Source organism: Chlamydomonas reinhardtii, chromosome 6 (assembly GCF_000002595.2).
Source record: "Chlamydomonas reinhardtii strain CC-503 cw92 mt+ chromosome 6, whole genome shotgun sequence".
In the NCBI taxonomy this organism is placed as follows: Eukaryota; Viridiplantae; Chlorophyta; class Chlorophyceae; order Chlamydomonadales; family Chlamydomonadaceae; genus Chlamydomonas; species Chlamydomonas reinhardtii.
In genome coordinates this window covers 3193924-3220231 of record NC_057009.1, presented here as the reverse complement: position 1 = coordinate 3220231, position 26308 = coordinate 3193924, and the positions used below count along the sequence as shown (strand labels likewise).

Sequence of the window (26308 nt, the reverse complement as noted above, 5' to 3'; positions counted from 1 at the left end):
GGAAGGACCCGTGACACTCCTGACGTACAGTGTACAGCACTTGCAGCTCCGACTTGGAACCATACGACAGTTGCGTACGATACGTTTGCGGTGTGCGCTGTAACGCATCGGCCGGGGGCAGCGCCTGCGCGCGCGCCGTACGTGTGTCCCAAGCAAATTTCAGTGGCCCACGCCACCGCCTGCACGCTTTCTGTTGACAGGCAGTCATCACATCATCATAGCCCTGTTATACGTCGTTGCCAGCTCTACTTCCAGCACTCTCAGTGCTCAGCTTCGACCAGGAGAAGGAAGGCTCAAACACCCTGCAGACAGGCAACGTATTGCGTCTACAACGGGCTCACACCACACGCCGGGCTGCACCGCCCGAACCAGCACTGCTATCCTGCATAGCCATCTCCACATTCACATCCCTACATCGTCGGCGGCAGATTTTCATACACGTAGATGCGGCCGCTGAAGCCTGCCACCAGCACCAGGCTCCCCAACAGCGAGCCCGCGCCACCGCCGCCGGGGCCGGACGATGAAGACGCCGCCAATGCCGCCGCGGGTGCGCCAGCGCTGACGGTGCGGGCCGGGTCCACTCCGCGCCCGACCCTGGCGCGCCGCAAGAGGGATGCAATGCGGGTGCATGCAAGGTGCGGGGTCAGGAAGTGCATGGTGTGGTGTGGTGTGCGGGTATGAGCGACAGCGACACAGGCGGAGGAGGCGCCGCCGCGGAGACGCCGCCAGCTGGTGCCATCAGAGCATTCAGAAACCATAGGCGTGCGCCGCCAGCCCGACAACGAAGCAGCGGTGAATACCTACACCATCCCGACAGCACAACCAACAACCGCGCCTATGTTTGCCGCGCCTGATCCGCCCTCACCTGCACACCTCAGGCGCGAACATGGCCACAGTGACGGTGGGCTCGGGCGTCTGAAACGCCTCGTACAGCCCCTCCTTCACCTTGCCTGGCTTGAACGCGCTGCCGCTGCCGCCGCCGCCGCGGCCGCTCGCGGCCGCCAGGTCCTTGCCCGCGCCCACCTTGCCGCTGCTGCCCTTGGCCGCCGTCGGCTTCCCGGTGGAGGCGCGGCCGGTGGCGCCCGGCGGCGGCGCCTGCGGCGCTTGCTGCTGGGCTGGCGGCGCCAGGCCGGTCTCCCAGATGTAGACCCAGCCGTCGTCGGAGCCGCACATGAGGTGCTGGCAGCTGGGCGAGAGCGAGGCGGCGATCTGTTGGGAGGGACGGTGCGGGGTCGGGAGGGGGATGGAGGTGTACCCAGGCGGCGTGGAAGATCGATGGCGCGCCCAGGCAGGCTGGCAGACATTCAGGCATTCAGGCAGGCAGGCAGGAGGCAGGCAGGCAGGCAGGAAGGTAGGCAGGCAGGTAGGCAGGCAGGCGGTTGGAGTGGAGGGGAGCAGGATTGCGCAGGTGGTGATGCCCGGGCGCTAGGCAGGCGGCCGCACCTGGGTGTTGCTGTGCCGGTGCCCCTTGAACTTCCGCGCCTGTGCATGCCGGGGCAGCGGAGAGGCGACGGCACACAGCGCGAACGGCACTATAAGCATCCGACACCAAATGGCACGGCTTTCAGGACTTGCGCCGCAACACACAGACACAGGCACAGTCACAGACCAGAGCACATGCACTTGGCACAGCAAGCTGCAATACCACAGCACAGCGCGGCGCCAAGTAGCACACACACACACACACACACACACACACACACACACACACACACACACACACACACACACAAACACACACACCAAGTCAACCCTTTGCCCTTGTGTGTTATTATCTACGTATGCGCGCGCACACGCACCTGCGTGTAGCCCACATACATGCGAATGCGGCTGTCGGCGCTGGTGATGACGTAAATCTGCTCGCCCGCACCGCCACCCGCCCCACCCCCACCCGGGCCACCACCACCACCCGCTCCTGGTCCCTGCGCGCCGCCCCCGCCCGTGCCTCCGCCCCCTGCGCCAGCGCCTCCTCCGCCCGCCCCGCCGCCGCCGCCCGCTCCGCCTGCTCCTGCGCTGCCGGCGTGGCTGTGGTGCCCCTGCGGCTGCTGCTGTCCAAACGGCACCTGCAGCAGCCCCGTGACCTTGCGGCCGGAGCGGTGCAGCGTCTTGACGTCCAGCTGCGTCACGTAGTCCAGCGCCGAGCCCGTGTAGTCGTAGTGCCGCACCTGCCGGGGGCGGGGTGTCACATGATTATTATCGAAGTGCACCTTAGGTATAGCAAGGGGGGACAAGCCGTTCATGAAGCACGCAGTGATTAGATGACACGTACGAAGCGCCGACGACAAGCCCAGGAAGTGGGTGAGAGGGGCAGAAGCAGCGGCAGGGGCAGGAGGGGTAGGAATTGTCTTTGCCATCAGTATATTTAGTATGCCGTGTAGTCGTAGTGCCGCACCTGGTGCGGCGGGGGTTACATTCGTTATTATTTGGCACACCACACCCCACACCCACACACACCCGCAGTTCCGGTCCTCACCTTGCCCCGCAGTGTACCCGCCACCACGCGCCGTCCGTCCAGCGAGAACACGGCCCGCGTCACCAGGTCCTGCGCCACCGTGGCCGTACACAACACCGTGCCGTCCGGCACACTCCACACCCGGATCTGCGAGGGGCGCCCGAAGACAGGTTCAAATCAGCTCAGCTTGTCCTGTCCAGTCCCGTATCCCCATTTCCTCATTCTTTATTGGTTGTGGAAACACCCATCCCCCAGCTGTGTCCGGTGCTTCACCACTTGAACCTTGCAAACTCTGCAATATTCCCTTCTTCTCTCCGCTCGCAAAGGCCCCCCCCCACACACACAGAACGCCCTCACCTTGCCGTCCGCGCAGCCCGTCACGATGCGGCGCGGGTCGGTGGGGTGGAAGCAGCAACTGGTCACAAAGTCCGGGTGCACGAACGAGCGCAGGCACTCCGCCGTGGGCGGCATGCCCGCAGCCGCCCCCATCACCCCCTTCACCACCGCCCCGCCTCCCCGCCCGCCGCCACCACCGCCTCCACCGCCGCCGCCACCTGCCTCCCCATCGCCGCCCGCCACGACCACCGGCGAGTCAATGAACCAAAGCCTTGCGGTCTGGTCGGCTGAGGCCGTCAACAACAGGCGGCATTGTGACCAGCACATGTCCAGTACGTCGCCCGTGTGTCCCGTCAGCGACAGCAGCGGGCTCTCTGACAGCAGCGGCGGCCGGCCGGAGGCGATGCCGGCGGTGGCGGAGCCGGCGGAGCTGAAGGAGGCGGCCGGCGGCGGCCCAAGCCCTGCCGGGCCGCTGGATGAGGATTGCCGTTGGTGGTGCGGGGCGGTGGCGGCGGGCGCGGAGCGGGCAAAGGCGTCGCCGTCGCGCGCCGTGGAGATGAGCTTGGGCCTGTTTGCGGTGACATGGGCGACATGTGTGAGAGGGGTGGCAGGGGTGAGAAGGGCGCCGCGTGTGCTGGCCAGGGGAGCGGCGTGAGAGGCGGCAGCGGGGTTGTGGTGCTGTGACCTATGTCCGCGGCCGGGTGTGGCCATGCTCATGCTTATGTGCCCATGTGCCTGCTACAACTGCGCTTCTTCTAAATTACTCGCATATACAACCCCCCAACACACACACACACACACACATACACACACACACACACACACACACACACACACACACACACAAACACACACGCCCCTTCACCCCCCCCCCCACCTGGCGCTGGGGTACCAGTACACGCTCCACAGCCGCACCACTCCGTCGCGGCCGCCCGAGGCCAGCAGGCGGCTGTCGGAGCTGAAGCGCAGCACCCACACCACGCCCTCGTGGCCCAGAACCTCCTGGATCATGCGCACCTGCAGGCGGGGGGGGGGGGGGTTACATTCATGATTAGTTAAGGAAGTGGTAGACGGTAGACCATCTTGCGGAACATGAAGCGGGGGGCAGCGGGGGGGTTATGTGCCCGAGGCCAGTAAGTCCCAAGAGTCGAGACATCGTCGCCCAACCCAGGAATGCAGGGGCAGAGTTATGGAGGAGAAGTGGACAGGACCGGGCACTGGGGCTACGGCCAGATCCACGCCCCAGCCCAAACCGCTCCCCATGCCGTCCGCCCCTTGCCCTTAACCCCTGCCTTACGGCCTCTCTGGTGAGCGCGAGCCATGAGCTGCCCGCCCCCTTCCCACCCTCCCGCCGCCCGCCCCTCCTGCCCACCTGCTGCAGCTGTCGCGCGGCCGCCCGCCTGCCGCCCGCCACCTTGGCCTGCATGTTGAGGTAGGACTTGGCGGCCTGCTGCGGTCAGCAGGCAGTTGGCAACACACAACACAACACACCGCGGCAGATGTGGCGGCAGCAGGTCAGCGGAGCAGGTGCAGCTCCACACCCTGACATGACACGGTTCTACTCCGGCCTCCGGAACGCCCTGCCCCTCTGCCGCCGTGCGCCGCAGCACACGCGGCTTTGGCTCCGTGATCGCCGTCGTTGGCTCTGGAACTCCCAGAGGAACCCAACGGGCCCCGCTGAACCCCAACGCCCCCCCCCCAAAGGGCCCCCAATGCGTCTCGTATCTTCGCACGTGGTCAGGGGTCACCCCGCTGCCCCCGCGGCGCTCATCTGCCCAGCGCCCTGGCGCCCCACTAAATGCCCGCCACCCCCAGTGCCCGCCACCCCCTGCTTCCCTGCCCACCACCCCCAGACGCCCACCATCCCCCGTGCCCACCACCCCCTGCCGCCCTGCCCTCCACCCAACCCAGGGCGCCTCACCGGCACTGCGCGGCTGGACGGCACCGCCTCCTCCCCGCCCAGCAGCGGCACACGCAGCTCCATGCTGCCCTGAGGCTCCGTGCCGGAGGCCGCCGCCAGCGCCGCCGCCGCCGCCGGCCCCAGCGCCGGCAGCACGCCCTCCAAGCCACCAGACGCGGCCGCCGCAGCGAAGATGCTGACGCCAGCGGCCGGAGGTGCCACGCCCGCAGCTCCCGGCGGCGCCGCCGTGGAGACGCGGGCGGCCCGCGCGGCTGCGTTTGCGGCGAGGCCGGCGGCCAGCGGGCCCCGCGGCAGCGGCGGCAGCGGCGCCATGCCGCTGGTGGCCCTTTGCCCGTCGTTAGAGAACGAAAATCCGCCGCCCGTCGACACGGGCAGTGGCGGCGACGCGCCGCCGGCATCGCGCACGCCTGCGGCCGACCCTAGCCCGCCGGCGCTGTCAGTGGACAGTCGCGGCTCTGCCGTGCCGGCGCTTGGCGACCCGTGCTCCACCCCGCCCAACGCCGCTGTGCCCGTCCCCGCGGCGCTAAGCTTGGCTGAGGAGGCGGCGGCGCCGTCTTCAATCGGCAGACCCGTAGCCGCCTCGCTCCCGGACGGCCCCTGCGAATCCGTCCGCGGGGTTGGCAGCGCCGTCAGCAGGCGGGTAATGCCACGGCGCCCAAACCTCCCGTACTCCTTCCAGCGTCAAAACAAAGTTACGGTTTGCACCAAAATCTTATTGCTATGGTTTGCAGCAGGCAGTGATAGTCACATCGGGACTTCGCAGCGCCCACGCCCTCCCGCCCCCTCCCCTTCAAGGCTTTTCCACTCCCACGCCTCTGCCTGTGCTCCGCTAGTTTAGCTTGGTCTAATTAAGTTCGGGCTGATAATTACAACCCACCCGGCCGGTGCTGCTCGCCGCCAGGGACGCCCGGGAGGCCTCGGCGGCTGCGACCGCCGCCGCCAGCTCCTCCGCCGTCTGAGCCGTAGCGCTGCGCGCGGACGCCGACGCCGCCGCGGCCGCCTGCTCAGCCTTCTGCTGCGCCTGCTGCTGGTGCCGCTCCACTCGCTCCTCGATGCGCTCCTTCACGTTGGAGTATGTGGTCTTGGCCCTGTGCGCCGGTCGTGGCGTGTGGAGCGGGTCAGATGCAGCATGCAGTATGCTGTACTTGTTCATGCCGGACTTTGTGATAATGTGATGTTTACTTGGCATGTGTACGGCGCATGGTCACACCGCTACATCCGGAGTACGGTCGTCAGCGAGTGGGCAGGAGCCGGGGCCCGGCTGCGGTCCGCAGCTCTGGCGTCGCAAAGGGCCAGGCTTTTCCTCACCATTCCTTGAACTTCTTGGTTCCTTTTAGCCCCCACCGCTTCTTCTTGGGACCGTCCTTGGCCTGCAACATATGGATCACACGGAAGGCAGTCCGCACCGGCTTCGTCAAACGACGCAGCCGCTTGCCTGGTCGACTGCCCAGCCCACACCCTGCGGTGCCCTGTCGTGTCACAGGCTGCCTTGTCCTGCCCTGGGCCCCACACACCCCCGGACTTTGCGGTGTCCCGTACTGTGCCAGTCTACCCCAGTGGAGGGCACATCCCCCATTGCTGCAATCCGCCGCCTGCACAACCACCCGATGATTGTAAGCAGAGTGTGCCGGTCGATCCCACCTCGGGGTCCGAGTTAGGGTCTTCCGGGCCCTGCGAGCTCTGCGCCGCTCCGCTGCGAAGCGGGGCGGTTGAGCTGGCGGAGGGGCCCCCGCCCTCAAACGCATCTAGGTCATACTCCTCCCCCGTGTCGAGGTTCTTGATGCGCATGCCAGTTGCGGCGACCGTGCCAGACTCGTCATGAGCCATTCTTCGTTCGCGCTGTGCCTGCGGGCAGCTGCCCGCTGCGCGACCTACTGTCTAGGCATCATGCAACTGTGTGTCATTACCGCAGAGTACAAGCGTGACCTAGAGAACTGAGTCGCGGAAAAAAGTCGAACGTTGGCCAGGTGTCAACTTGCTCGCTCGCGTATGCAATGCGTTGCCAGTGCTGTGGCCTGTAAGTCTTTATTCACTATGTACACGCTACTTATTGCGTAGACTTCCGTATGTGACACCTAGTCAGGGTGTTGCACATCTCATTGAGCAGGATTATTATAAACATGCAGTACTAAGCTTAATCACTTCAATCGAATCCCGTTGACGCATAGCGCCGCGTGAACGGGGAAGACCGGGGGGTTAACTATGCAGCGGGGGCGCGAAAGTCGCAAGCGCCCCGTGGCGCTGCTTCAAACCTTGCTGCTTGGCGCTTTAGTTCTGGTGGCAGTCGTCAGTCTGAACTACAGCTTGCCGCATGCCGGCCGCGGCCCCGCGCGCGCTGGCGCAGTTGACACCAGCGGCACCGGCATCGGTACGCACCAACTAGCGGGCCGGAAACTCGGCGCTGGCGAGTCCCACCAACACGCCGAGGCGGGGAAGAAGCGCGCGACGATGGAAGCCAGCGCCGACGCCGGGTTGACTGTGCAGCTGCACTGCGCGGACCAGGCGTCGGACTGCGAGCTGCGGTGGGTAGCAGGGCAGCCGTATGGCAGTGGTCTGAACGTGGCAGGGCAGTGGTTGCAACCGCAGTGGTTGAAACCGCAGCGGTTGCAGTGACAATGCTTTGTATCGTGGCGGGGCACTCGTTGCGTAATGCGCTGCCGCGGGTGCCAGCCACCTGCTAGTGCCGGAATTGCCTGCCGCACGGGTGGGTTGCGCCGTTGCGGGGCGCGTGCATCGGCTGCAGCTTGGAACCAAAAGACTTGTTGTGCTGCTGTATGCAATTTCCATACACACACAGGCACACATATACACAGACACACATATACACAAACACACACGCACACATACACATGCATCCACGCACGCACGCGCGCACACGTGTTGGTTGCTGCAGGCGGCACCGGGGCATGTGCAGCATGAACCTGACCCACGACTTTGACACGTGCCTGGTGAGCGAGCGGGTTAGGAGGGCAGGGGCGGGGACCGGGGGGCACGGAGCGGCGGCGTGCAAGGATGCCATGCCCCAACCCAACACGCATACAAACGCACAAACACATACACATACACCAAACGTTGGCGCCTTCACGTGCCGCAGGCCACCTGCGGCGTGTGTCCGGCACTGGCGCTGGCGCTGCGCGCCTCCATGGACCTGACCGCGGCGCAGCTGCGGGTGACGCGGGCGCGCGGGCCGCCGGCGTGTGCGGACGAGCACGAGGTCGTGTGTGCGGCGATGGTGGCGGACACGGACAGCGGCAGCGCCTGCGAGGCCAGCCCGCCCGCGGTGCTGGGGGCGTGCAAGGTGCGGCGCGGTGCGGTGCGGTACAGGGCGGGGCGGTGGGGGGCCGGCATGTGGGACGGGAAACCGAAGCAGCGTGGAGTGTGGAGCGCAGGAGCGGTGTTGCCGTACATGACGTTCTTGGCGTTCTGGCGTTCTCGCTTGGCGACAGGCCACGTGTAAGGCCTGCGAGCCCCAGCAGGCCGCCACGGCCGATTCCGGATCCGGATCCGATGGCGGCGGCAGCGGCGGCGGCGATGGCGGCAGCGGCGAGGCCGGGTGCTTCGATGCGGCAGACATGTGTGGGTGGTGGGCGGCGCACGAGCCGCGCATCTGCGACCGCGCGGCGGCGGACATGCAGCGGTGGTGGTGGGTGGCGGTGGCGTGCCGCCGGACGTGCGGCCTGTGCGGCGGCGGTGGCAGTGGCGGCGGTGGCAGTGGCGGTGCAGGTGCGTGTGAGCTGAGCACGAGCCGCTGCCTGTGCTGGGTGGGTGGGTGCACGGCGTACATGCACGGTTTGAGGGCCAGTGAACAAAGCGCGATGAGCCCTCGGAGTCAGCGCTAAGAATGCTGAGACGAGGCCTCCCTTTCGAACATGGCACGTTATGCACCCGCGAGGGACAGGTGGGGGCGCTGCGGCGGGCTCGGCAGCTCGTCTCAGGGCGGCAGCGAGCTATGGCGTCCAGGTGCGGGCGGGGGCGGAGGAATGCAGCTGGCACTCCGGGGCTAGGCAACCTGCAGCGCCGGGCTCTCTGGCGCGGCGAGTCATAACCTTTTCACCATAAACTAGGCCACCAAAGCGTTGGGCCCAGTCGTCGCACGGCATGGTACAGCTTCGTGGTGGGCGCCCTCGCACCCATTGTCGCCTGCTGTACGGCGCGTGTGTGTGTGTGCGTGTCTGCCGTACCTTACACCGCATGCCCCGGGGCATACACAGGTGGGCGAGGACGTGGACGGCACGCCGCGTGTGGCGCCCTACGAGGCGCTCCCACCGGAGCCCAACAGCTGCAAGGACAAGGAGGTGCGTGTGTCCGTGCCTGTGTGCGTCCGTTCCATGTGTGTGTGCAGGTGTGGGGGAGGGGGGCGTTGGGCTCGTTCCGTGCAGGCGGCAGCGCGGCAAGGGTACCCGGGCGTTTTGTTGCAGCGCACGCTTGTCCCGGATTTGCTGTGGGCTCAGGGTGAGGTGAGGATGTCACGGCCTCCCCACACGCTAATGACATTTCCATGCTGACCAGCCCCTCACCTGAATGACCTCCACTTCCGTACACGCCTCGCCGACACTGCGGCGACGCCGTGCCTGTGCGACTCCTGCATGCAGACTAAGTGTTCCGAGTGGGTGGCCGCCGGCGAGTGCGCACGCAACGCCGGATTCATGGCCGACGCCTGCGCCGCCTCTTGCGGCACCTGCCCAGTGGCCCTCAACCTGCCGCGCCCGCTGGCCAAGGTGCGAGAGCGCTGTTGCGTGCATAAGGGCATGCAAGCGTGCGCGTGTGTACGGCAGGCTCGGAAGCTACGTCTGCATCAAGTGTCTGTCCACGCGGCGCGAGGGTGCGCAGGCCCGGCACCATCGTGGTATTGTGGTGGCGCCGCGGTGCCATATATCAATGGCGCTCGTGCGTTCTTCTGTGCGCTACTGCTGCTGTTTGAAAGAGCAAAAGGAAAACAAAGCGCTCCGTGTGCTGTTGTGTATGATTGTGTGTGTGTGTGTCCAACAGGTGCGGCTTAACAACGGCGTGCTCATGCCCACGGTGGGCTACGGCTGCGCCGGCCTGGGCGAGAGCGCGGGCGACACAGTGCAGTGGGCGCTGGAGGCGGGGTACCGTCACCTGGACTCGGCGCAGGTGGGGGCAGGAGGGGCGCAGGTGGGGCGCAGGTGGGGGCAGGAGGAGGGGCGCAGGCGGGGGCAGTAGGGGGTGCAGGCGGGGCCAGGAGGGGGCGCAGGTGGGGGCAGGAGGGGCGTGGGATGGTGCAGGGGCGGCAGCAGCAAGATGTGGGTGGGTGGCCGGGTTGGGTATGTAGGTCGTGGGGCAAGGCAACGCGGTGGCCTCAAGGCAGCAACCGACACCAGGCAAGCGTGCTCGCGAACCGGGGCTTAGGCGGAATGCCGAGGAAGAAACAGCGCACGTCACCCTGCACCCTGCCGGCCGGGCTCCGCCCCGGGACGCCCCTCCGACGGGTTTGCCTTCATCTGCCAGGCGCGGGAGTGGTATCGCGAGGACCTGGTGGGCCAGGCGCTGAATCGCTTCCTAGACGAGTCCGCCGCGAGTGCCTCGGCGGAAGGCGGCGGCGGCGGCGGCGGCGGCAGGCCAGTGCGGCGAGAAGACGTCTTCGTGAGTTCCTGGGGCTGAAAGGGCTGCTTTCTGGGTTGGGGGGAGGCGCGTGGCGGGAGACGATGTAGGAATGCAGGATGTTTGCGGCGATGGAGTGTCTTTGTGTTGGGTGGTGACAGCCATCAGACAGAAAAACACACACGCACTCATGCACATACACAGGTCACATCCAAGCTGCACCCCAGGCACCTGGGGTACGAGGTCACACTGCGACAGTTCAACGAGACGTTGAAAGGTGCGGCCCCGCCGTCGGCACCAGTTTGTGTGCGTTCTCCCTCCCACCCTGCTTACCCCTTCCCAATACTACCACCACTACCAATGCTGGCAGTACCACCACCACTCTTGCACCTGCTCCCGGCCCACTCCTCTCCGCCGCCTATACCACCTAACCCCACCTGCAGACCTGCGATCCGGCTATGTTGACCTCTTCTTGCTGCACTACCCCGAGTGCTGGGGCGACCTGTGCGGCGGTGTGGCACCTGCCGGCACCTTCCCGGACAGCTGGCGGGCGCTGGAGGACCTTTACGAGGCGGGGCTGGCACGAGCCATTGGTGAGGGCGGGGCGGGCGCCTTGATCCGGGCAGGGGTCAGGAAGGTTGGCGGGCGGGCGTGGCAAGCGTCAACAAGCAGCGGGCGGGTTGAGGAGGAAAGAGCCGTTTGCCCGCTGAAGTGTGGCACCGCAATGCGGAGGCAAAGGATCCACCCCAACCCACCGCATCGGCCCTGCCCTGCCGACCCGAAGACCCGCCGTGTGTGATACCCACCCCGCCCCGCCCTCCCCGCCCCAATGACACACACACACACACACACACACACACACATACACACACACACACAAACAAACCACAGGCATCAGCAACTTCGCTCCACACCAGGTCACGCAGCTGTTGGCCAAGGCGACCGTGCGGCCGGCGGTGCTGCAGGTGCGTGTGTAGGCGGCGGGCGTGAGCAAGGGCGGAGCTGCCCGCTTCGCGGCCCCTTCACCCGCTGTACACCTGGGAGGCACGCACACGCGCTTCCTCAAGCCTCACCGTGCAGCCACCCTGCCACACGTCCATGCACACCGACTACGGCATCCGCGCGCATCATAACCCTGCGCCTCCTCTCTCACGCGCCCAACCTGGCCTCCTGCGGCTGTCCCACTTCACACGCACCTCCCACGCACCTCCACACCGCCTGCACCCACCTTCCCCGGCAGGTGCACGTGGACCCTCTGGACCACGCGGACGCGTTGCAGGCACTGTGCCGCTCTCAGTCCATCACGCTTACCGCCTACAGCACGCTCGGCACGCAGTACGGCGGCGGGAAGAACCCGGTGCTCACCAGCCCCGAGCTGGCAGCCATCGGCGAGGAGCTGGGGGAAGCTGCCGGCAGCGCAGAGGCGGCAGCAGGCGGCAATGGAGGGAGAGGGGAAGGGGCAGGAGGAGGGGCAGGAGGAGGGGCAGGAGGAGGGGCAGGAGGAGGGGGAGGAGGAGGGCGTGGCGTGGCGCAGGTGGCGCTGCGTTGGGCGCTGCAGCAGGGGCTGGTGGTGTTGCCTCGCTCCTCCAACCGGGGGCGCATAGCGCAGAACCTGCAGCTGTATGACTGGTCGCTGACGCCGGCACAGATGCGGCGGATAGAGAGCCTGTGAGGCGTGCAAACTGCAAACACGGGGCTAGCTTTCACGAGACAGTGGTGTCCAAGTGCTGCTGTCCGGCCTGGACGGCGACGGAACAAGAAACAAGCCTAACGCGAAAGGGCGGGAAAATTGGCAAATGCTGCCGGCAGCGAGGCTTGCGCTCAGAGATGCGGGCCCGGCTCCCCAATGACTGCCTGTGCTCCAGGAGGAAGGCTTGTGCTGACAGCTGTGTCGCACCGTATTCGGCATCTCCACATCACCACATGGGAACGCTCAGTGCGCACGTGCTGCTGTCGCTGTGTGTAAGGGGGCCCCGTCGGGCACTCGAGTTGTGAGATCATGAATTGGGGCCTGGGAGTGCCCACAGCGCTTGCCCCAGGCTTGCCCTCCCTCCTAGCACGCACCCGCTAACACAAAGCTACCAATAACAGCGCTGCTCCTGAACGGCTGGACCTGCCCGCTCTCCGTCTGCTGCGTCTGCTTGTCCCATGGATTCTGGACACTGCCGTGTAATTCCCCTTCTGCGCCGTACCCACTGCGTCCTGCAGCCGCCTTTGCGGGCCGTCCCAAACAACTGTCAGCAGCAGAAAGCGACGTGTTTGTTACACACAAAGCCTGCATTTAGGCGTAGCGGTTGACGTTGCAGACAGTTCCTTGCAGGCTCGTTTGACCGGATGCATACTTGCACTGCAGCGAGACGCCGTTCCAGCGTCCAACCACCGCTGGCCTCCGCATACAGCTCAAGACTCCATCACACCACCCATCACACAACCAAACAATCCCTTGCCACACTCCGCATGTTCTTCACGGCGTACGTCGCTCCACAAACGCAACCTGCCGGAACAGAAGGTACTGCACCGCCAGGTCCCAAATGCCCTGCCCTGCCTGTGTTCTCGCATACTGTACTGCATAGCCCTGTGCGTACCGTACTGCACAGCCGTCCCCTCTCCAAATGCAACACGTGCATGACACAGGTTGATCAACTGCAATCCTAAGTCCTGCTGACATTGCTGCTCTATGATCCAGCACCTGCCTTCGCTGCCACGCCACAAAGAAACACGCACGACTGATGTGCCTTTCGGCAGCCAACAACCCCTCTCCTGACACTCCCTATCTCACCATCCCATAGACGCGTACCAATATCCGTGCCGCCAGTTTGCTTGGGGCATCAACCTCCTCGGGTGTCACTGCTGCACGCCTCCCTCCGGCTGTGGATGGCCCCACGGGCCCCCCTGTCGCCCCGCCATGATCGAGGCTGGACGTCCCAGCTCCGGACACCGTAGCCATGCTTAAGCGCCGAACAGCGCCTCCCCGAAGTTGCGGAACACGAAGACGGCCCCGCCAAAGATGGCGATGCCTCGGAGCAGGCGCAGATTGGCCCCAAACTTCGCCTCATTTGTGTACTCCTCCCGAAGCCACTTCTGAGCGCTCGTAAGCAGATCGTTGGACGCCATGGTTGCAATGACTAGAGTCGCCAAACAGTGATTGCACGCAGTTTTCGAGTAGTAGGCCAGACTGTGCCTATGCGCTAATTAAGCAAGAGCAACGAACCATAATATGTATATTAAATGCAGTCGGCGAGGTCAGTCTGCGATGGGACTCATTCCGGCATTCTCTCTACCAAATTGCGGTTTGCATATTGCTACTTATAAATACCACGCTCAAGACCTAGATACTACACTCGATAACATCATTTGAGCATTCACGAAGAAATGAAAGGTCGAGCCCGCAACCACGCTTAGACGTGCTTTTACTGACACAAATGTCAAACAACAATACTTCTTGGGGCTCGGGGCAGCCAGTCGGGCTGCCCCCTGTCGCGGGAGCGAGCAAGGAGGGCGACGAGCAGCGCGGGGTTGCCAAAATCAAGCCTATTCCACTACTTCTGTCAACTCGTGCGCCTATACTACAAACCGCTGGCGAGTAGCGTGTTCTTTACTTTCGCATGTGGCGCGGGCCCTTCGCGGACCGTCGGAGCAAGCCCCGTGTACTTGCACTGAACGCCTACATGATGATGCTTGTGTCGCGTACTTGCCGGGACGCCGGGGGATGCTAACTGCGGCGGGGGATTCGGGGACCAGACGAGTGCGGGCGGTTGGGAAGTCTGCCCCCTGCACCCCCCCCCCCGCCAAGACGTCCAGTGTCGCTCGATCACTGCGCTCTGTCTCCACACGCTCGCTGTGTCCACACAGGCATGATCCAGGCCAACGCGGCACCCTCAGCCGTGGCTCGCGGCGCCGGCCGCCCCTCCACCAGCCAGCAGCCCTACCACCCCGGCGCAACCGCCACCGGCAGCGGCGGCGGAGCCGCGCCCGCTCTCGGTTTCGGCGACGCCGGCGCTGGGCCCGGCAGCCCGGGTGGCGGCGCGGCCTACCGCAACACCAAGTTCACTCGCATTAAGGGCTTCCAGCCCGCGGGCGGCAGCGGCGGCGGCCTGGCGCTGGAGGGCAGCGGCGTGCAACTGCTGGGACAACAGGGGCAGCAGCAGCTGGGGCAGCAGGGGCAACATGGGCAACATGGGCAGCAGGGGCTGGCAGGCGACGCGCAGCAGTGGGGCTCGCGCCGCGGCTTGGGGGCCTCTGGCCCGGTGCGCAGCCTGTCTCGTGGCGGACAGGAGGCGGCGTTCTCGGACCACAACTCCGGGCCGTCGGTGCGCGCGTCCAGCGCGGCCGGCGCCGCCAGCACCGTCGGCCCCGGCGCCGCCCGTCCCGACACGGCGGGCCCGCTGGACCCACTGTCCGCGACCTACCCGGCAGCTGGGGCGGGGGGCCGCGGCGGCGCCGGCCTGGTGCCGCCCGCGCCCATCAACCCGCCGCTGCCGGGCCCGCCCGCCATGGCGTGGGCCGCCCCGCAGCAGCAGCAGCAGCAGCAGGGCGGCGGCGGTGGGGGCATGTTTCCGGAGCCAACCGTGAACCCGCACGCGCACCCGCTGGCGCCGTCATCGGACGCGGGCGGCTCATTGGGCATGGGTGGTGGCATGGACACGACCTCTTCACTGGGCGCGTACCCGCCCGATCCAGACATGGTGATGGGAGGCGGCGGCGGCGGCGCCTTTGGGTTCGCCTCCGGGAACGCTGCCGCCGCCGCGGCCGCGGGCGGCTCGGGCACTCCAAACATGGGCGGCTTCCCAGGCCACATGCTCTCGCAGCAACAGGCGCAGCCGCACCAGCAGCAGCAGCAGATGCAGATGCAGATGCAGATGATGCAGATGCAGCAGGGTGGCGCGGGTGCGGGTGCGGGTGCCTCGCAGGCGCAGCTGCTGCAGCGGTTGTACCGCACCAACCTCACGCCGCAGCCCCAGTCCGCAGCCCCGGGGCAGCTGCCGCCGCACCCCGACTTCCCGCCCGCGCCCCCCGGCGCAGCCGCCGCGGCCTCGCCCTACAATGCCGAGTCCCCCAGCCCGCCGCCCACAGCCGGCCGACACATGCCCGGCGCGCCCTCCATCAGTGGCATGGCCTCCCTGGTCCTCGGCGCCTCCCGCCCCACCACCACAACCAACGTCAACGGTGCCAACGGTGCTAACGGTGCCAACGGCTACGGCATGAGCCCGCCAATGACAGCTGGCAGCGGCGGCAGTCGGCCGCGCACGCGTGGCGCCTCTGCGGGCACGCTGGCCGACCTGAGTGCGGCGCTGCAGAAGAGCATCGCCGCGGGCATGGGCGAGTGGGACCTGACGGCGGACGGGCTGTGGGGCCACCCGGAGGTGCAGGAGCGGCTGCTGCGGGGGCCGCTGGGGCCAGAGGTGCTCAAGCACCGGTACCGCATGGAGGTGAGGCGCGGGGGCGGCGGGCGGAGGCGTGCCCGGGAGGTTGTTGATACCAGCCCAAACTAAACCAAACCAAGCCAAGCTGGCGGAGCACAGGCAGAGGCGACAGGTGCAGGGGGAGGGGCCGCAGTCTCCTGGGTGCGTGTGTGCGGCCCTGATCAAGCGCTCGCGCACTCAGTCCCCTTGCGCATTTCCGGCACTGCACCTCATGCACACACGCCCGCCCGCCCAACACACACTCACTCACTCACACATTCACTCACCCACTTACTCACTCACACTCACACAATCTCACACACTCGCTCACCCACAGGAGCGGGACATCATCGCGCTGTACCGCCTGCTGTACTCGTACTCGGTCGGCTTCTTCACGGACGTACAGTCGCTGGTGGAGGGATCCGTCATGACCGCGCCGCGCGGCGTGGCCGGCGGCGGCGGCGCCGCCGCCGCGCTCAGCGGCCTCCGGCAGGAGCTGCTGGAGAACGTGTTTCGCGCGTACGCGTCGTTGTGGGATGAGGCGTTGATGATTGTGTTTGACAGCGAGATGGCGGCTGTGCTGGCGGAGAAGACGGCGGCGCTGCAGGCGCTGGATGCGGGCGTGGTGGAGCTGGAGGCGTTGAGGCAGGAGAATGAGCAGCTGCAGGTGCGTGTACGTGTGCGTGTGTGCGTGTGTGGTGGTTTGTGTGAGTGGAGTATCTCACCTCCTCAGCACACTATCCTCTACCGCCCCCACACACCCGCCTCCCTCCCCTCCCCTCCCCTCGCTCGCTGCCCCAACCCCTGCAGGCCCGGCTGGCCGACTTCGTGACACAGAACATCGACAACATGCTGGCGACGCGGCACATGAAGCACGCCACCAACGCCATGGAGGGGCAGCTGCACAGCCTGTCCGCCGCCAACGACCAGCTGGTCACGCACATGGCGGGGCACGCAGTGCAGGTGCGGTCCGGCAGGGGGAGGAGGGGGGTTGTAGATACCAGCCCAAACCAAACCCAAACAAGCGGAGCTAGCGGATTACAGGCAGATGCAAACGATGTCGGTATTTACACGAGAAAGTCCCATTAGTCCTAGGGGAGGTTGGGTGGGGCGTGTGGGTGTGAGGCTTCAGCACGGCCAAGGGTGGGAGTCCTTAAGGCAGAGGCGTGCAGCGGCGCTGCATACCGTGTTTGTGGGCGGGCGGCGGATTGGGTTCGGGCGCGAGGCCAAGTTTACGTACCTTCCCATATTATAGATTCAGTAGACTCTACAAAGTGACGTGACGTATCTGAGGCGGTGGGGTCCGCGCTAGCCGCGCAGGTGACCACTCTGGAGCGGCAGTTGGATGCGGCGCGCGCCGCCACCCGCGCGGCCGAGGCCCGGGCGGCCGCCGCCGAGAGCCACGTGGTGACGCTCAAGGGCGTCGTGGGCGACCAGAACGCCACACTCAGCGGCCAGTTCTTCCAGGTGTGGAGGGGTACATTCATGATTTATTAAGAAGTGAAGGCGTAGCCAGGTACAGTAGCATAGTAGACGCGTTGTTACCGACGTCCGTGAAGTCCAGCGGCCAACTCCAGCGCGTAGACCGGCCGAGGGCTGCTGCTGCTGCTCTCCCATTTTGTCTAACGACTATTCTAAATAGGTGGGGGGGGGGGCAGGGGGAGTGGGTGCAGGGGGAGTGGTGGTGGGTGCTTACGGGTGTGGCAAGACCGGGCTAAAAGAGGTTGGCGCCCAAGGGCGCCACTCGGAACCCTTTGCACGTCTTGGCCCCTTTGCACGTCTTGGCAATACAGCCTCCCAGACACAACATATACAAGAACATGATCGTGTAAACTCAAACGCGAACAGATTAAGGAGCTGGAGAAGGCGAACGCTGAGCTGCAGGAGTCGCTGCGCCAGATGCACCGCCGCCGCGCCGCCGCGCTCGCCAGCCTAGGCGGCGGGGCGGGTGGCGGCGCCACGCCAGAGCCCTCCGACGGCGGCGCCGCCGCCGGCCTCCTCACCGACGGCGACGATGCTGACGGCGGCAGTGCTGGCGGCGGCCGCGGCCGCGGCGGCGCGGTGCCAGATGTGGCCATGTTGAATGCGGATGAGTTGGAGCGGCTGCTGGCGGATAAGAGCCGCGCATTTGCGCTGCTGCATGCGGACTTTGTGGTCAAGATGCACGAGCTGGACGACCAGCGGTGAGGGAGGCAGTGGTGGTGGCACGGGGACGCACGCATCTGTCCGGAAAGCGCAAGGGCGAGGAAGGGGTTGACAATGTGCATGCGAGCACGTGTGTGTATGTGTATGTGGAGGTCCGTGGGGTGGGTTTTCGTGAGTCACTGAGCAGTCCGGAGGAAAGGGGGAGAAGCGCGTGCACGTTCTCGCACAGCACGTAGTAACATTAGCCCCCTCACCACGGCAGCCCGCATCCCACCACAACTCCCCCATCCCACTTCCTTAACTAGTCATGAATGCAACCCCACCCCCACCACAACTCCCCACGCCGCAGCTCCATCACCGCCGGCCTGCGTGAGGACATCCGGCGGCTGCAGTCTGACGTGGCGGCGGCGGAGGGCCGAGCCACCGACAGCGCCCGTGTGGCGGACCGCTACAAGAGCCGCTGGGAGGGCGGCCGCATGGCCATGGAGGACCTGGAGGGGCAGAACAGGAGGTGCGTGAGCTTGCTTGTGTCTGTGTCCACTTGCCAACCTGCTTGCAGCGACAGTGCCCTGCGACCCGGTTGCCTTGGCTAACTCTGCACACGCTTGCACAGCACACGGTCTCCCGAATGGCCGGGCCTCCCCTCCCCGCCCTGCCTTCTCATCCCCCATCTTCCCTGTCACGCTCAGCTTTCCCTGCCACAACCACCCTTGACTCTTCCGTCATGTCCCGACCCTCTCCTTCCATCCTCACCCTCCCCTGTCGCCCCCACAACTTCCCTGCCCTGCCTCTCAGGCTGACCTCCAAGAACGCCGACCTGGTCCGCTCCTACTGGCCGCTCATGACCCGACTTAAGGAGGCGGAGGCGGACGCCGCGGCGGCGAGGCAGCAGGCGGCGGAGGACCGGGCGGCGGTGGAGGCGGCGGCGGCGGAGGCGGCGGCGCTGCGGCAGGCCAATGAGGCCATGGAGGCGCTGGCGGCGGAGAACCGCGCGATGCGGGAGGAGCAGGAGAGCCACGAGCTGGAGGTGCGTGTGGCGTGCTTGTTAAATTTTGTGAGGCTCTCCGTGTGTTGGACTGCGTGTGTATGTTGGCGAGCTCATCGTGATGGGCTGCGTTACGGAATTACAGCGGCCCTCGTGAGGAGGTCCATGAAACACGACATGTGCATGGCTACACCGCAGCGGCGAAGAGAACAGCAAATGTTCCGGCCCCTGTGAACTTAGCCGCGCTGGTCCGAGCTCTCTCGTCCGAGCTCTCCTCCTCCTCCACCTCTCCCTCGTCCGCCCGCGCTCCCACGCAGGTCCCCGCCGACCTCCTGGCCATGCTGTCCGCCGGCCAGGCCGCCTCCCTGCGCCGCTTCGCGCGCTGCTGCCACCGCCGCGTGGCGCACCTCAACCAACAGGTGGTTGGTCTGGTGGACCAGCTAACCGCCGCCCGATTCCAGATCATGAACCTAACCAACGGTAACGGCTCGCCCTCGGGCGCGGCAGCGCCGCCTCTGCGCCCCAACCCCTTCACCTCCGCCACGACAACCGCCACCGCCACCGCAACAGCAACACCACCTGCGTCGCTCGCCGGCCCGCCCACGCCGAGTGGCGGCAGCTTTGTCGGCGGCTTTGGCGGTCTGGGCTCCGCCCCCGGCTCGCCGACACGCTTGGGCCTGGGCGGCGGCGGCTCCGCCGCCTCCACGGCTGCTGGCGGCTTCCTGGGCTTCGCCTCGTTGCCGCCAGAGGAGGAGCTGCAGAGGCTGCGGGCGGCGCTGGCGGGCCGGGACCGCTGGATCAACGTGCTGTGCCGCGGCATGACGCAGGTGGGCGGCAGGAAATAGGGGAGGGAAGGGGCTGAAGGGAAGGAGGCGGGAAGGGCGGGAGGCGTAGCGGCTTAGAATGACGGAGACCCCGGGGTAAGTGCAGCCTCAAATGGCTGTCACGAGCTGTATGTGCGTTTGTTCGGATTTTCTTTGCCGTCCCAACGGATGTCTTGGCAAACCAAGATAGCGTGCCCTGGCGCTTATACGTGCAAACCCCAAACCCTCTGCCCGCATGCATGGAATCGCCCGCAGGTGGTGGGCATCATGGAGTCGCTCATGTCAAAGGACGGCGACTCCTGTGCCGCACTGAGACTTGAGCAGCAGCGCCGCAGGCGGGCAGCCATACGCGCCGCGCGGCGTGCCGCCGCCGCGGCGGCGGGCCAGCCGTACGAGAGCGCGCCACCCTCGCCCGTGCGCCGCGGCGGCGGCGGAGCCGCCGGTGCCGGTGCCGATGCCATCCCTGATGCGTCTGCCGATGCAGATAGCGAGGAGACGGCCGTGGTGGCGGGAGAGGCGTCGTCTGCGTCGGCAGCTGCCGGCGGCGGTGCCGCTGCCGGCGGCCCTGGGGAGCTGTCGCTCGCGCCGTCCGGCGGCCTGGCCGGCGGCGCCAGTGGTTTCGGGGACGCGGGCGTCGAGGAGGAGCACGAGGAGGAGCAAGAGGAGGAGGAGGAGGGCCTGGATGAGGACCCGGCGTTTGTGGTGGCCAGCGGGCGGCTGGCTCAGCTGATGGGGCTGACCACGGCCCACGGCGGCCTGGGTGGCCACAGCTTGGGGGCGGGCGGCGACGTAGTGGCGGGCATTGAGCTGGCGCCGCAGGTGGGGTGGGGTGGGGATGCAGGGGCTGCCTGTGCTGGGTGCGGGGTGGGCTATGGGGACCAGGTGGGCGCATTGTGGCTGCGCCGCGCGCAATTCCATAATGTTGGCACATGGGCATGTAAGGCATCTGGGCGTGGCCTTTGCGGCACGAGTGGATGCAAGTGCACGGTACAAAGGTTGTGAATGGCGGAGTGTGTGTGTGTGTGTGTGTGTGTGTGTGTGTGTCTGTCGGCGACTGCAGATCGTGAGCCTGGACCGCAACTTCGAGCGATTGGCGGACTCGGCGGAACGGTTGGTGGAGTGGGCGGACAGCCTCATGCGGCGCAAGGAGCAGGTGGGCAGCCGGAGGGGGGATCGGGGGGCTGGGGGGCATGGGGAAGGAGGGGCAGCAGAGGGGCAGGAGTGACATGGGAGGGGGATGAATGTGCGTTGCTTGCACGGCGCCAGTTGGGTTGCCTGGCGTGGATTGTGCCTCACGCCTTATGCCTCATGTCCCATGCCCTTTCCATTGTTGCACATGTCCACTTGTGCCAACCGTTCTCAAAATTCTGGTGTCGTGTGGTTCGGGTTTGGCAACGGCTAAACTCCCCCCTCTCCCTCCTCGCCATCCTCCCCCTCGCCCCCAACCTCCTAGACCGCAACCTTCCCTCAGCTCAAGCAGCGGCTAGACGTGGCTCTGCGCCAACTGGACGCCGCCAATGCCGAGCTGGTGGCGTTGAGGCCGGCGGCGGAGTCACTGCGGTTCAGTGTGCGCGCCTACGAGACAAAGTACAAAGACATGGCCGCGCGGGTGGCGGTGAGTGGGCGTGTGTACACGATCGGCGTGGTTGGGTCAAGCCTGTGTCAAATAGCCCAACACGCGAGGGAGGGGGGGAAGGGGTTGGATGGGCCTTTGCAATGGCGATGAGTTGGCTGTGCCGTGCTGTGCAATAACCGTGGGGAGGATGAGGGCTGCATTGGCTGTTGAGTAGCGAGAGGGCGAGCGTGAGAAGCCCACAGCTGCGCGGCGGCGACGCGGGTTGGCCTGCGGTGGTGGCGCGTGTGGTGCGTTGCCATGACGCACATAGGAGTGGTACCTTGACACCGTCTCGTAACTGTTCTTTTTTGCCTGAAAGCCATGACCTCAAGTAGGAATGGTACCTTGGCACCGTCTCGTAACTGTTGCATGGTCTGAAAGCCATGACCTGAAGCCCAAGCTGCTCGCAACCCTTTTCTCACCCAAGCCCTGTCCGCCCGCCCCCCCCCCTCCCTACTGCACCGCTCCGCCCAGTCTGCCACGCAGCGGGCCGGCAGCGCCGAGTCGCGCCTGACCAGTGCGGAGCAGCAGCTGGGCCTGGTGCGGCAGCAGCTGGCGGACACACAGGAGGCGCACAAGCGGCTGGAGGAGCAGTACTGGAAGGTGGGGGGGGGGTTTGTAAGTACCAGCCTTAACTGAACCGAACCCAATGCAGTAGTGCGGGGGAGTGTACGTGTGCAGCATGGAAACGCGCGGTGCCGGGGCGCAGGCAGGGGGCGTCGTGGAGCCCGCTGCCTAGTCGACTTCAAGACAGGGCGGTGCTAGCTTGGGACCTGGGGCCAATGGCTCCTGCCTCGCCCTGCACTGCCTGCTCGAACCCACACGGCCCCCACACCTCGCACCCGCTCAGGCCAAGGAGGTGGCCCTGGAGGCGGAGGTGACCACCGGCGAGCTCAAGGCCGGCCGGGTGCGGGCGCTGGAGGCGGCGGCAAAGGCGCTCAGCTCGGTGGCGGGGCTGGAGCGGGAGGCCAAGGAGAACCGGTGAGCAGCGGCCTCAGGCGTAGCAGGGGTCGTGTGTGTGTGTGTGTGTGTGTGTGTGTGTGTGTGTGTGTGTGTGTGTGTGTGTGTGTGTGTGTGTGTGTGTGTGTGTGTACATATATATATATATATATATATATATGTCCCTGTGTGATTGTATGTGTTTAGAAGATAAAGCCGCCGCCCCCCCCCCCCCCCCCCCAACTATGCACCCACCAGTCCCACCCCTCCGCCCCTTGCCCCGCCGCGCAGCGACCTTCGCGTGGCCCTGGAGTCGGACCTGGTGGGCTACAAGGCCTGGGTGCGGCACATGGAGGCTGTGGAGCGGGCACACCGCGAGGTGCTGCGCGAGCTGGCGCAGGCGGCGGCGGGCTGCGAGGAGCGCGACAGGCAGCTGGCGGAGCTGAGGGACAGGTGTGTGTGTACGTGTGTGTGTGTGTGGGGGGGTAGACCACACGGGTATGACGCCGGTCTGGGAATGGGGTCATACGGCAGGGGCTGTAACACGCACATACGTGGCTGTACAAGTTGCCCTCCCGGCAATATATGTTATGGGCACGTGGCGCACGTGGGGTTCGTTGTACAATCACGTATGTAGCTGCTATGTCACTTGGCGTCGGGGGGTGCGTTCCGCCCTGCTTGACACGGTCCGGCACGGCCGTAGGGTCGACCTCCAATGTAGCTGCCGGTGTTAGCCATATATTATGCACATACTATATACACCCGAAATACCTTGTCTGCGACCGATTTGGTGATGTCGCGGTCAACATGCTCTACAAGTTCGCGCAGACAGCCTGATTCAACGCCAAACTAGATTGCCGTCGACTATGCTATACCTCATAAGACTGCTTTGAGGGTCCGGGGCTTTACAGTGCGACTCTGGCGAAAGCATGCCTCGCGAAATGTGCCGACAGCCACCCTCGCAAAACGCGATGAGAGCCAAACTTCAGCATCCTTATATGTCATATAAGTTAATTCCTGAAAGAGGGAGGCTAAATCTGCGCGAGCGCGGAGAAACACGTGCGGACATTTTCTTGCCCCTCATACCCGTGTGGGGGTAGACACTAGCCCAAACTAAACCAATCTTATTTAGCGGATCAGAGGCAGAGGCGTTAGTTGCAAGGGATAGTACATCGCAGGCGGAGGGCGCAGGCGGTTCTGGGGTGGCGCAGTCTGAGGCGGGTACGAGTGGGAGGGCGACTACCGGTGCGAGTTGCGGGACGCCAAACCACAAGAGGTCATGGCGTGGGGTCGTGGGCCGGGCAACTGCTGAGCCCACTGCGATCCCCCTTTCACCCCTCTCCCTCCCTGCCAGGACGCTGACACTGGAGCAGCAGCTGCGCTCCAAGTCCGCCGAGGCCACGTCAGCAGACACTCGCGTCAAGGCGCTCACTCGCGAGCTGGCGGAGGAGCGGAAGGCCGCGTCGGCGGCGGCCGCGGCGGCGCGCGCCACTGCTGCGGCACAGCTGGACGCTGCCATCCGCCAGGCCGGCGGCGCGGAGGAGGCGGCCGCGGCGGCGTCGGAGCGCGCGGCAGAGCTGGAGGGCAGGTGAGTTAGCTCTTATTTCCTGAATAGCGCTTCTGTCCGCCCGCCACGCCACGGCTATGCCACGCGTTTGCCATGCATCTTCTCGGCCACACCCTGTTCAGTCCCAGTCCAGACATCATCGCACCGCCTTGATCCTTCGCTAATGCTATGTGAGCTCTGATGTTCTCATCCTCTCTCGTCGCAGGCTGACGGAGGCGAACCGGCAAGCAGCCGCCGCGATGGCCGCCGCCGCGTCCGCCGCCGCCGCACTGGAGCCGCTGCGGGCCGAGCGCGACCGCCTGAAGGCGCACGTGGCCGCATCGGCGCCCCTCCTCTCCGCCATGGACCGTGCAGCCGGCGCGCTTGGCCGCCGCCTCACGCTACTTGAGGACACGGTGGCCACAACGGCAGCCCAGCAGCAGGGCTCGCTGGAGGCGGCTGTGGAGGGGCTGCTCGGGTGTGTGGAGTCGGCGCTGGACGCGTTCGGCGGCACGGCGAGGGCGGCGGCGGGCGACGCCACCCCCGCGCTGCTGGGTGCGCTGGAGGGGCTGGTCACCCAGCTGCTCGCCACCCTTTCCAAGGGAGGCAAGGTGCGGCGCCTGTGTCCCGCATTCGACCGCCTAGCGTGTGTGTCTCACTGCATGCCTGGCGTCTTCACGTGGTCATGGTCGGTGGGCGCGGCGTGTTGCTCACCAACCGCTTGCGCCTCATCTCCCCCATGAGTGCCGTGTGCGTTCCGCACTTCCGCTACTCGTAAACTGATTCAGCAGGTCCCGCTCTCTTGCAACCCTCTCGCAACCTCTCCCTTCTCCCTTGCCCCTACGACAGGAACCGATGCAATCCTTGACGGTTCTCAAGGCGCAGCTAGCCCGCGACGACAAGGAGCTGGCAGGCCTGCGCGAGGCCCTGGCAGCCGCGTCAGCAGCCGGCGAGGACGCCGCGCGCAGCGCCGAGGAGCAGCGCCGTGCAGCTGCCAAGGCCGCCGCCGCCGCCAGTGCCGCGTCCGCGGCGGCGCAGCGCGACGGCCGGCGCGCAGTGGAGGCGGAGACGGCGCTTCGTCGTGCGCGCGCCGAGGCGGAGGCGTATGGGCGCAGCCACGCGGCAGCCAAGGCGGCGGCGGAGGAGGCGAAGAAGGAGAGCGAGCGGTGCGTGTCGGACAGGGGCGCACGGCCATCGGGGATGGGGCGTCTAGCGCCGCATCTACTGTCAGACAAGCGAGTAGCTCAGCCTGCACACCACATTCGGTCACACCTCCATCAACCCAGAACGTTCTTGCACATTCCAAACAAACAGGCTGCAACGGCGGCTGGAGGTCACGGAATCGGACCTCATCGCCGCACGCCGCCAGCAGTCGCTGACCGACTCCGCAGCCGCCGCCTCCGCCGCACAGCGCGCCGAGCTGCAGCGGCGAGTGGAGGAGGTGGAGGCAGCTGCGGCGCGGGACCGGGACGCGGCGCGCGAAGCGCGTGGGCGCGCCGAGGCAGCGGAGCAGGCCGCGTCAGCGGCCGCAGCGCGGGCGGCTGAGCTGGAGGCGCAGGTTGCGGCGGCGTCTCGGGACGTGGAGCGGCTGAGTGCGGAGCGGGCGAGTGCGCTGACGTCACTGGGCGAGGCGCGGGACAAGGCGCTGGGGCTGGAGCAAAGCATGTTGGAGATGCAGGTGAGGCGCGGAGGGGCCGGGAAGGCTGGGCCCTCCACGCTGGGATTGCAGGGCCGGGCGGACGACGGTGTTTAGAAACACCAGGCACACGCAGCGACAGGGACGCAGGGATGCACGACACGCCGCTTCGTGTACTGCTGACCAAACACGAATTCCAACGTGACGCTGAACCCCTCCGCCCTCGCTCCCCGCACGCCTCGCCTTCACACAGGCCAAGCACGCCGACATACTCCGTCACGATGAGTCCGTGGAGGAGAAGCTGCGCCACGCGCTATTCGAAGCGGAGGCCTGCCGCAAACGCGCCGCCGAGGCGCAGCGGGAGGCAGCCGAGGCGGCGGTGCGCGCTGAGGCGCTTCAGCAGCAGTGCTGGCAGCTGAGTGTGGCGATGCAGGCCAAGGCGGGTGAAAAGGAGGAGGCACTGCGGGCGCTGGTGGAGGCAACGCACGCGGTCGAGGCCAAGAAGCAGCAGCAGACATAGGAGGTCGTGGCAGGCCCCTGGGTCAACCGTGCGATATATTCATGGTTGTGACGCTGGTGCGCTGCGCGCGCAGTCGACAGGGGAAGACGGGCGACGAGGCAGGTGGATGTGGGGACGGGAAGGCTGTAGCGCCGCGACCGCGAACACGGGCACACGCCAGCGCTGAGAGCAGGCGCTGCAGTTCAAGGATTGGCATGTACGTATGGTCAGCATTGCATCTAACTTGGTAACAACGATTGAAAGGAAAAGGCAGGCCGGAATGGCAAGAATGAGCTAACAAGCTCTGTTATCGGTGCCAAAACGTTAACGCTAATGCGGCTTCAGGGCGGGCTGGCTTTTGTAATGTACGAACTATTGCTTGGGCAGCCTGTCAGCAGACCCGCGTAGCGCGGGCGGTGCGATGTGCCAGGGTTGGCCAAGCTGAG

General features: G+C 66.1%; 4 protein-coding genes across 5 annotated transcripts; 2 read left to right on the top strand and 2 right to left on the bottom strand.

The window, feature by feature from the left end:
• Positions 1-6: 6 nt before the first annotated feature.
• Positions 7-6751, bottom strand: CHLRE_06g276100v5 (uncharacterized protein). 2 transcript variants are annotated; one of them, XM_043063010.1, is made up of 12 exons: positions 6351-6751; positions 6018-6079; positions 5587-5797; positions 4710-5306; positions 4161-4238; positions 3666-3805; positions 2810-3356; positions 2474-2599; positions 1800-2165; positions 1444-1482; positions 866-1209; positions 7-594 (listed from the first exon to the last, which is right to left on the bottom strand). In XM_043063010.1, exons 1-12 carry the CDS (start codon positions 6534-6536, stop codon positions 411-413), a joined length of 2880 nt encoding a protein of 959 aa, XP_042923717.1. In that variant the 5' UTR covers positions 6537-6751; the 3' UTR covers positions 7-410. The 2 variants fall into 2 exon arrangements, with proteins under 2 accessions (XP_042923717.1, XP_042923716.1); XM_043063011.1 differs by having other exon boundaries at positions 4161-4235.
• Positions 6752-6851: 100 nt separating this feature from the next.
• CHLRE_06g276050v5 (uncharacterized protein) lies at positions 6852-12456 on the top strand. Its single transcript, XM_043063009.1, has 13 exons — positions 6852-7231; positions 7603-7657; positions 7804-8007; positions 8156-8432; positions 8608-8669; positions 8921-9004; positions 9302-9427; positions 9699-9824; positions 10179-10313; positions 10476-10548; positions 10715-10864; positions 11163-11236; positions 11512-12456. Exons 1-13 carry the CDS (start codon positions 6912-6914, stop codon positions 11941-11943), a joined length of 2118 nt encoding a protein of 705 aa, XP_042923715.1. The 5' UTR covers positions 6852-6911; the 3' UTR covers positions 11944-12456.
• Positions 12457-12521: 65 nt separating this feature from the next.
• On the bottom strand, positions 12522-13491 carry CHLRE_06g276001v5 (uncharacterized protein). The gene has a single exon (XM_001696391.2). It carries the CDS (start codon positions 13383-13385, stop codon positions 13221-13223), a length of 165 nt encoding a protein of 54 aa, XP_001696443.1. The 5' UTR covers positions 13386-13491; the 3' UTR covers positions 12522-13220.
• Positions 13492-13611: 120 nt separating this feature from the next.
• CHLRE_06g275950v5 (uncharacterized protein) lies at positions 13612-26238 on the top strand. Its single transcript, XM_043063008.1, has 20 exons — positions 13612-13850; positions 14124-15700; positions 16011-16340; positions 16484-16636; positions 16994-17140; positions 17522-17856; positions 18168-18329; positions 18614-18845; positions 19121-19630; positions 19883-20446; positions 20688-20780; positions 21081-21242; positions 21717-21845; positions 22093-22223; positions 22473-22634; positions 23536-23769; positions 23954-24338; positions 24577-24893; positions 25042-25405; positions 25617-26238. The coding sequence occupies exons 1-20, from the start codon at positions 13694-13696 to the stop codon at positions 25881-25883; spliced, it is 6411 nt and encodes a 2136-aa protein (XP_042923714.1). The 5' UTR covers positions 13612-13693; the 3' UTR covers positions 25884-26238.
• The last annotated feature ends 70 nt before the right edge of the window (positions 26239-26308 follow it).

What these genes read in the sequence shown, in the direction of transcription:
- CHLRE_06g276050v5 (XM_043063009.1), top strand. Translation starts at nt 6,912, where the DNA reads ATGCAGCGGGGGCGCGAAAGTCGCAAGCGCCCCGTGGCGCTGCTTCAA. An exon ending in CGGTGGCAGTGGCGGTGCAG is followed by an intron (nt 8,433 to 8,607) that starts GTGCGTGTGAGC and finishes CGCGAGGGACAG; the next exon opens with GTGGGGGCGCTGCGGCGGGC. An exon ending in TGCGGCCGGCGGTGCTGCAG is followed by an intron (nt 11,237 to 11,511) that starts GTGCGTGTGTAG and finishes CTTCCCCGGCAG; the next exon opens with GTGCACGTGGACCCTCTGGA.
- CHLRE_06g276100v5 (XM_043063010.1), bottom strand. Translation starts at nt 6,536, where the DNA reads ATGGCTCATGACGAGTCTGGCACGGTCGCCGCAACTGGCATGCGCATC. An exon ending in ACCAAGAAGTTCAAGGAATG is followed by an intron (nt 5,798 to 6,017) that starts GTGAGGAAAAGC and finishes ACCGGCGCACAG; the next exon opens with GGCCAAGACCACATACTCCA. An exon ending in CGGGCTGCGCGGACGGCAAG is followed by an intron (nt 2,600 to 2,809) that starts GTGAGGGCGTTC and finishes CGCCCCTCGCAG; the next exon opens with ATCCGGGTGTGGAGTGTGCC.
- CHLRE_06g275950v5 (XM_043063008.1), top strand. Translation starts at nt 13,694, where the DNA reads ATGTCAAACAACAATACTTCTTGGGGCTCGGGGCAGCCAGTCGGGCTG. An exon ending in AGGAGAATGAGCAGCTGCAG is followed by an intron (nt 16,341 to 16,483) that starts GTGCGTGTACGT and finishes CAACCCCTGCAG; the next exon opens with GCCCGGCTGGCCGACTTCGT. An exon ending in TGGAGGAGCAGTACTGGAAG is followed by an intron (nt 21,846 to 22,092) that starts GTGGGGGGGGGG and finishes GCACCCGCTCAG; the next exon opens with GCCAAGGAGGTGGCCCTGGA.
- CHLRE_06g276001v5 (XM_001696391.2), bottom strand. Translation starts at nt 13,385, where the DNA reads ATGGCGTCCAACGATCTGCTTACGAGCGCTCAGAAGTGGCTTCGGGAG.